Source organism: Centroberyx gerrardi, chromosome 19, assembly GCF_048128805.1.
Source record: "Centroberyx gerrardi isolate f3 chromosome 19, fCenGer3.hap1.cur.20231027, whole genome shotgun sequence".
Lineage (NCBI taxonomy): Eukaryota > Metazoa > Chordata > Actinopteri > Beryciformes > Berycidae > Centroberyx > Centroberyx gerrardi.
This window is the reverse complement of record NC_136015.1, coordinates 20,210,792-20,219,917: the sequence shown is the minus strand read 5'-3', so window position 1 is coordinate 20,219,917 and position 9,126 is coordinate 20,210,792. Positions and strand designations below refer to the sequence as shown.

Sequence of the window (9,126 nt, the reverse complement as noted above, 5' to 3'; positions counted from 1 at the left end):
TAAGGATTTTGAATTACATCAGCTTAAAATCTCAACTCAGTGTTCAGGTTGTCAGTACATGTTTTCTTTTGGGTTTTTTCCCGCCCCCGAGTGTCCAGTAGTTCTCCTTGCCATATAGGTCATTAGGTAAAAACACGGTAACGATTTTGATTGGCTGGTATCGCAACAATGAGAAAATGTCATTCAAAATGTTAATGTTTTGTTCATGTTTGTCCCTTTAGTGTCCCTACAAAGTGCAGTGAAGAGAGGCACATGGTATTTCATGACTTTACGCTGATCACTCTGTCCTCTACTGTTCTAATAACATGGAAATACATGCAGGGGGTTACGAAATTCAATAAATTGAACTGAAATTAAAACTGTCTATTTTATTTCTTTATTTTTCTTTTTGTATAGGCTACATTTTCACTAGCTGACACGATTCAAGCAGATGGGCAGTAGGTCTGTTTTCTACTGATTGCTGCTGCCATGAGAAATAAATCAATATATCATTATTTCTGTAATTAATAGATGAACTGAAATGTATGGAGTGTGGCTGGAGAGAGTGAGACATGCTGTTTACTGATATAGAGTATGTTAGCAACAGTAATGTCATCCTAATGGCTTTTGTAAACACTTATTCAGAGTAGTGACAATTATTTCTGACTGTTTTGAAACCCTCATGCTGCCATTTGACCTTGAAAGCGTTATTTCTTTAAATTTCACTACGCCGCGCTGCAACCAAACGACGTCGAAGTTCTCCACCAATCAGTAGCTTCAGAAAATCTTGTCCCGCCCCTCTGCAGTTCACTTCACCGCGATCAGCCAATCGTCTTTGAGTGAAGGTGTGGCCCGAGGTGCAAGGCCCGCCTTTCATTCTTCAGCATGCGTGGACTTGCTGCTTGTACATGAAATGATTGATGGGTGTTTCTGCCAAACACATTTCAGAGTTACGGTCCGTTATCCAATCAATGCGTTGTTTTAAAAGAAGTAGGCGGGCCTTGGTGTTAATCTTCTCTTCTTCTTTGGTACTGCCGGGCCCGGATGTAACGTCCGGCTGCATCGTCCTCTGGAAATCACAACGTGAGTAGCTAATGTTAGCTCTCTCTTGTAAAACACGAGGTTTCACTGGGAACAGATTAATGCCACATAGTATTTTCAACGGTGGCCATGTGACAGATTGGCCTTTCATTTACTTCACCGATGGTGTTTTGTTTGTTGTGAAACTGCCAGGCTCTTTAACTGTTTGACTGGAAAGCTAGCTAGCAGCTAGCCACTTGACTTAGCAGCAGGTAGCTAGCCTAGCTAGCGTTTCATGACTAGCATGTAAGCGAGACAGTTCTCATTGAAAACATTATATTTGATTAATAAAGTAAATGAAAATTTAAAAAGTGGCTGCTGTTGTCTGCTAGTGTTCATCATGTCCCGTTGTTGCTGCTGCCTGACGTTAGCTGGCCTTTCTTCTCTGCTACTTCTCTGTATGAATGAGCATGGCCAGTCTGAAAGGTTAAGGTTACCGTCACCGTGCTGTTAATTATCAGACTGGTGTCGGCAAGTGGTTTAATTATTTATCACATATGGAGTGATGGTGTTACTCTACATTGTTGGGTAATCCTGTCTGTCTGCATCAACATTTGATCTGTTATTGATCAGGTATTGTGCCACAGCCACATTATCTACCTGTCATTCACTTAATACCTGTAACTACTTATGTTGCTACTAATGTAGCAACATAACTACTTATGTTACTAATACTCAATATTAAGTAACAGCCACTTATCTTTCTCACCCACTCATTCACTCACCTGCCCACTCTCTGGGTTTTTGTCTGTCATGCCCTCTCAGCATGGGCAGTGTTTTGGCTGCCAGCTCCCCCAACCCCCCACCAGCCTCTGGCGGTGCTGCTGGCCCAGGGTTGACAGTCCCGCCGGGCTTCGGGATGCCCCCAGTGTCCCCGGTCATCCCCCCCGCCGGGGCCTCAGGGCAGCAGCAGGAGGCAGAGAATCCCTTGCCCAACCCAGGAGCGTTTGAGGAGTGCCATCGCAAGTGCAAAGGTAAATGGAGATGATTCAGTCAGTGGTCAATGATTGCACTCTAGAGCTTTGAATGCAGTGAGTGAAGACTGTGTGATTGTTATAACCTGGCTTCTCGGCAACATTAACAATGTCTGTTATCGGTTTCTTGTGTGTGCTGTTTTCTCTGCATCACAAATCTCTTGTTTCCTCCACAGAGGTGTTCCCCATGCAGATGGAGGGCGTCAGGCTAATCGTCAATAAGGGCCTTAGTAATCACTTCCAGGTCAGTAAAGTTCCCTCACACCGGGATTTTCCACCAAGATGAATCAGAATGACTTTACTGTGTAGGAATTCGTTTCACAGTATATACTGACACACATGGCACAACAGGATCTCACATACAGTACAGAGTGACAGGGCAAGACATGCAGTACTATGGACAGTATAGTCTGCCTATAAAGATGCAAGGTATTCTATGGACAGTAGACTGTGCATATCAAACTAGATAAACTGATTCAGTATTCACATTCAGTGACTTTTGATTACAAGCCCTGGCTCGCTTGTAACTGGGCAGTATGAATCTAAACGAACCAAGTACAGAATGTTTCCACTATGGATCAGACCAAAGAAAATGAACTGTAGGTGTTGTAACGGTTTAAATGTTTTACTGTGTCCTTTTTTAAACTTCTTGTCAGGTGAACCATACTGTGATGCTGAGCACCATGGGAGATTCCACCTACAGGTTTGGTGCCACCTATGTTGGATCGAAGCAGACGGGTCCAGCAGAGGTATGCTGTAGTCAAGCCGCTGTAATTCCCACCTGTAAGAAGTTTGTAGTGTTGTCTGTGGAGTATTTGGACTCTGCATGATGTACGACCCTCTTTCTCCAGTCTTTTCCAGTCATGGTGGGAGACATGGACAACAGTGGCAGCCTTAACGCCCAGGTCATCCACCAGGTCACTGAGAGGATACGTTCCAAATTGGCCTTCCAGGTAAAACTTTCTGCTCCTACTTGTTCTGTTTTTTTTTGTTTTTTTTTCCCCTATCACATTACAGGAGCGGTTAGACTTTGGGAAGTGTCACAGTGTTTAGTTAAGTTTGAAAAACCCACAGATATTTGATATAGCTCTGATACAATCCAGTGTGTTGCCATTTTGTTGTTGCTGTGGTCGGTCACAGTGAGTGATGTTGATTTTGTGAATATCTGTCACGTCTTCAGACACAACAGCAGAAGTTTGTGAACTGGCAAGGCGATGCCGAGTTCAAGGGAGAAGATTTTACCGCAGCTGTTACACTTGGAAACCCAGATGTTCTTGTCGGCTCTGGTGGGTCACTGGTCCTCTCGTCACTGTTACCATGTGTTGCAGAAATGTGGCCAGATAAACACTTGATTTTTATTTTCAATCGAAATGGCACGTCCTAAAATTCACAGCATGCTGTTAATATAATTGAAAACTGTTATTCCCGTTTTGGAATAAAATAATTTCCTGAACTCTATAGAGGATCCAATCTGTAAAGGACTTGAGTTTACCTACTATCTTTTAAAAAAATACCATAATTGTTTTAATTTTCCGTTGGCAATCATTTTCTAAGAGTAGGTGTTATTCAAGCAGTAGATGTCGAATTCGAACAAAAATCTTCAAGTCAGCGTGCTGTTTCATTTCAACAGAAACGAGTTGAGCTAAAGTGTTTTGTTTCCTCCACCTCTCAGGTATTGTTGTAGCACACTACCTCCAGTCCATCACCCCGGCCCTGGCGCTGGGAGGGGAGCTTGTTTACCACCGCAGGCCCGGAGAGGAAGGCACCGTCATGTCTTTAGCTGGCAGATACACAGGTGAGGCACATGCTGAATCATTCATCGTCACCACCTGGTCTGGACTGACTGATGGATGGATGGGTTGAATTTGATTAAATGACTCCTCCAGAAGATAATTTGTTCATTTCATCACAGATGCAGCGTCTTAATGTGTTTATATTTCTTCTCCTGCGTAGGCAGCAACTACATCGCCACGCTGACACTAGGAGGAGCAGGGGCTCACGCCTCGTACTACCACAAAGCTAATGACCAGGTACTTTCTGTCCTTTACCTCTCCTGTATCTGTCAGACTTGGGTCAAATAGTATCTGAAAATAGTTTGTAGTGTTTGTTTCTTAATCTCCTTGGAGGAACAGATGGGAAGGGTTTCCTGCATCAGGACATTTCTGGTCATATTTGGTCATTTATCATCCACTGACGTATACAAAATATAGTTTCAAATACTTGGATTGAAGTTTGACTCATTGTCCTGTGTGGTAAACCCCACCCACCTGGTACTCCAAGCAGGTTTACAGGTTAAAAAAACAGACTAAAAATGATGTCCAATTACCATGCTTCTGTGTGTCTTGCCAATATTTCATATATCTGCATTCATCCTGATCTCATTGCCCTTTGCTCTCGTATTCAACAGTTGCAGGTCGGTGTGGAGTTTGAGGCGAGCACTCGTATGCAAGACACTAGTGTATCATTTGGCTACCAGCTAGATGTGCCTAAAGCCAATTTACAATTCAAAGGTACGACTTCTATATACACTCTCTCTATTTCAAGAGAACACTTACATCTGTTACTGCAGTTATAACCAGGGCAGGAACCTTTGTCACTACTTTCACTACTTTTTATTTTTTTTACCAGTCAGATATTTTTGTTTTAGAATAGGAAAAAAATCTCTGAACAACTGTTGGCACCTGTGACCTACTTGCCAAACATAGTTAACATTTACCAGCAGCTGACTCGTGGAAATTTTTCAATTAAGAACTAATCAAGATTTACGATGACGCCTGGAAAGAGAGCTCTTGGTGGGGAATTAGGAAAGAGGACAAAAAAACTTGACAAAAGAAGGCTAGCAGTTTGCAGAAGGAAACAATGTTGAAAAAGACAGTAAAGTAGCATGGGCATAAGTTGTCTGGACACACGTAAGGACTTGGAGACAGCGAACAGCGTAACAAAAAACACCAGCAACAACAAGGAGGCCACTGAGAGCAATTAAAGCATGTGACAAAAACATGGCAGCACTGATAGAGAAGTCAGTATTGTCATTTTGCTGAGAAACAAAGTTTTATGTGTCTGTAAATGTCTTGCTTTGTATCACTTTATAATGAGACAATTCCTATTATAATGTTCTTTCTGTCTTTTGTGTATCGTCCCGTTTACCACATTTTTATTTATTTTTCTGCTTCCCGTCCCTCATCCAGGTTCAGTAGATAGTAACTGGGTAGTCGGTGCAACGTTAGAAAAGAAGCTGCTCCCGCTGCCCCTCTCCCTCGTCCTCTGCGCCTTCCTCAACCACCACAAGAACAAGTTCCAGTGCGGTTTTGGCGTCACCATCGGTTAGACTTAACTGGAAAAAAGGGGAAACGAACGGCCCCCAGACGGACTGCACAGAATGGACAAACACACCGTGGACAAGCAGACTATGCCATTACGCTACTCAATGTCGCATCACCTCAAATTGTCTCTCATCTCTTAAAGCCGATTCGGTCGTTGTCATGTTATTGGTTTCCCAGGTGTACGAGTCATGTTAAAATAACGTGTGGTGAATAGAATCACTGAAAGATAACTATGTAAATAAAATACATTTAATCGTATAAAGTTAATCACCAGAATTATGAAAAAAGTGTAACAAAGAATGTCGTTTGTCAGAAATTTGGTGATGACGGTTGACCATGGACTCCCAACACAAATACAGAAACCAATAGGCAGTAGAAAGACGTAACACATCTGTTGTCAGGAGACGTTACAGGATTACAGTGCTCTTTGTTTTTATCACTTAGTTCAGTGCCTGTCGCATTTGGTTTTGTTCTGTTTTTGAATTTTATGCTTGTTTTGTACTGTAAAGTCAGTCTTGGCATGAAGTGAATGAAATCGTTTTCATTTGCTTGTCTGGGGGGATTTCTTGGTTACAAACAGGGTTAAAGTACCAGGAAGGAGTGTGTGTGTGTGTCACGGTTCACAATCCATCATTGTTTTGTTTTGTCGCCTTTTTTATGGTACATATATATGGAACAGTATATATTACCTGTATATATCTCTTGGGAACTGATAAATGCCATTTCTTACAAAAAAGGAACTGAATGTCTTGTTTCTTGACTTCAGTAGATCTTCGATAGATCCAGTGTCTGCTTGAGTGTGAGCGTATGCAAATTTTTCCTATTTCCCTTTAGCTATAAAGTAAAGTCAGCTTCATTTGTATATCTCTAAATCACAGTTACTGTCTCAAAAGGTTTCACAACACCCACATTATGAAACGATAAATGAAAACAACACATCTTAACCTTTTACCCTCGAGAACGTGGAAAAACTCCCACAAAAACCTCAAATAGGAAAAAAAAATGGGGGTGGGGTGACGCATTGTATTCTGGGAAGAAGATGCAGTGTGTGGGTATAGTTTTTCCTCAAGGCTGATAAATATTCATGTTGGTGGTTCAGTCTCAAGGTTGATGCCGCAAGCAAACAAATGTCTCTTCTCTACAAAACAATGGATTATCAGGAATATTGATTAGTAACGGCGCATACTGTAAACTGGGCACATGCTGCTCTAGAACCTTAAAACTACAACCTGGACTACAAATGTAAGGCTCTTAATTCCAGGTCTTGTACGACGGTGGTTCTCAGCTCAAGAGTACTGCAGGTTTTCTATCCTACCAGCTGGTTAATTGGATTCACCTGATTAAATGGCTAGAATGAAAACCAGCAGGACTCTTGGGTTCTGAGGACTGAAAACAACTTGTTTTTTGGTGAAGCTGTCTAAATCTCCCTGTGATTGCACATTTCGTATGGAAAAAAAGATTTGTCTAGATAGGAATTACTTTCTATGAAAAACTACGTGACACAATACCTCATGCATGCTAATTAGGACACGGAAAGCACTGAACTTGGTTGTCAAGTTTTATTTAGTAAAATTCACTACACATAACAGATAAAAAGTAAATAAATATTTGGTGTGGCATGATTAGGGGGGCACGTGGTTAAGGCTGGAAGACAGGTGAAGGTTTTGATGCTGTTTTGGTTATGATGGGATAGAGAAGTCCATTTACTGGGTCCTCTTTGTGAAAGACTCCCAGAGCGCAGCGAGCTGAGCCTGCAGGTCCTGGGTGTTGACGTCCAGAGTCTTCTTCAGCTCCTCTCCATAGGGCATCAGGTTCTGCTGGATCTCCTGGGTTTTCTGGGCCAGCTGGGTCTGGAAGCTCTCGGTCATGGGGATCATGCTCCTCTGAAACTCCTCCAGGCTCTGGTCCATCTTCTTCTTCATCTCCTCGGTGTAGGGAACCATCTGGTCCTGCAGCTGCTTCACGCTCCTCTCCAGGCTTCCCTGCAGCTGCTGGCTCTTCTGCAGCAGCGTGGCCCTCAGGGCCTCGGGGTCCATGGCCTCTGCGTAGGGCGCCACGTCCCTGCTCAGCTCCTCCACCTGCCTCTGGAGGTCCGCTCTCAGCTCCTCGGCGTAGGGCTGCAGGTGAGCGCTCACGCCGCTCAGGTCCTTCTCCAGGCGGGCCTTCAGCTGCTCGGCCTCCTGGGAAAGCTTGGTGAGGAGGTCCTGGGTCAGAGGAGTCACCTGAGTCCGCATGGCGTCGGTGTACTGGTTCACCGCGTCGCCGCTCTGAGAGATCCTAGCACTATTCAGAGACGGGAAAAACTCAGTGTTGTGCAGTGCAAACATGAATGTAATTTCATTTTAAGACTTAAGTGCTAGTTTTCCAAGCTGAGACTCTTACTTGACTTCCTGTCCCAGCTCAGACTGCCTGATATTCTTCAGAGTCTCTTCTGCAGTGAGTGTGGTTTTGGCAACGTAGTCCCAGAAAGCATCTTTCACCATGTCAAGCTGGCTCTTGGGCTGCTGCTGCCACAGCATGTTGGCATTGCAGGCTGTGGATAAGACAGCAGATTTAGCACAGGTTGGAATAGAAACTGTAAATTTATATATACTATTTATATAGTCTAGATTTATATAGCTCCAAACTGTTTCAGGCCAAAGACAAAATTTACTCACCAGAGAAAACAGTAAGCGCAAGAACTACAAGGACCTTCATGATTGACATTGACTCTGGAAAATGACAAAAAAGAAATTGATAAATATACCATTATTTGTAAAATTATATCATCTGAGAATTCATTTAGTCTTGGATATATGAAATGTGTTTTATGATCATAATTGTCTCACCTTGCAGAGGGAGCTTGTCTCTTCTCGACTGTGTGCCTGGTGTGTGTGATGCAGATTTCCTCTCTGAAACTTTATAGCTGCGATGAAGGACAAAGTCCTTCGCTGGACGCCCCGCTGTACACACTGCTGTCACTGCTGTCACTCCACGTCATGTTCTAGGTGTCAGAGCTCTTCATCCTGGAGTATATGTTTAATTGCATGAGAACGGGTTGAGCAACGGTTTATACTCTGCTTCAATTAGCATCACGTGCAGCAGTGTAATTGCTGGCTTTTCAGTTGGCCTGCCATACAGAAAGCAGTGAATACAAGGGCAGCACTTCTCAGAATTGGGTGAAAAATAAGAGGAGGCAAAGCAAAAATGTCACTTGTGGCACTGATGTTGGGACAAATGACCAGCTTGACAACTGGTCCTATATATTAGAATATTAGGCAATATTAGAATAGAATATTAGGTGATTTAAACAAACCAAATGTTAACAGATTTTTAAAGGCATGTAGCAGAGAAGTGGCTTGTAGTAAACTGTTAGAGGATCCTTTTTATTTAGATAATCTTTTTGGCATTTTCTCCTTTATTAGACAGTTTTTTATAGTTGTGAGAGATAGGGGGATGACACATGACGTCCTGGGCGGGATTCAAACCCACCAGGACGCCCCATGTTAGAAGATCCTAAGTCCCTGGTGGGCGATTTGTGCAGCAGCGAGTATAAAAACACATTTCACAACATAAAACATATACTGTAGTATCACATAGAAACATTAAAAGAAAAGCGACAAAGGTGACTCTGCACAAGAGTTTCATTCATTCAAGATCCATGAAAATAGGCTTAAGTGTCCATTCATGCCCATGCGGCTTATAAATCAGATACATCAACAACAGTCCCAGCAAGACTGAACTATGTCATCGTCGTCATCATCACCGTCATCACAGGAGTAGTGAACTCA

The 9,126-nt window shown here is 42.9% G+C and overlaps 2 protein-coding genes across 2 annotated transcripts; one reads left to right on the top strand and one right to left on the bottom strand.

Moving 5' to 3' along the window:
* The first annotated feature begins 1,031 nt into the window (after positions 1-1,031).
* Positions 1,032-6,096, top strand: tomm40l (translocase of outer mitochondrial membrane 40 homolog, like). Its single transcript, XM_071895074.2, has 10 exons — positions 1,032-1,062; positions 1,825-2,033; positions 2,210-2,277; positions 2,690-2,782; positions 2,885-2,986; positions 3,214-3,319; positions 3,706-3,828; positions 3,987-4,063; positions 4,441-4,543; positions 5,222-6,096. Exons 2-10 carry the CDS (start codon positions 1,826-1,828, stop codon positions 5,359-5,361), a joined length of 1,020 nt encoding a protein of 339 aa, XP_071751175.1. The 5' UTR covers positions 1,032-1,062; position 1,825; the 3' UTR covers positions 5,362-6,096.
* Positions 6,097-7,059: 963 nt separating this feature from the next.
* On the bottom strand, positions 7,060-8,053 carry LOC139908362 (uncharacterized). Its single transcript, XM_071895028.2, has 3 exons — positions 8,014-8,053; positions 7,739-7,889; positions 7,060-7,639 (listed from the first exon to the last, which is right to left on the bottom strand). Exons 1-3 carry the CDS (start codon positions 8,051-8,053, stop codon positions 7,060-7,062), a joined length of 771 nt encoding a protein of 256 aa, XP_071751129.1.
* Between the last annotated feature and the right edge of the window lie 1,073 nt (positions 8,054-9,126).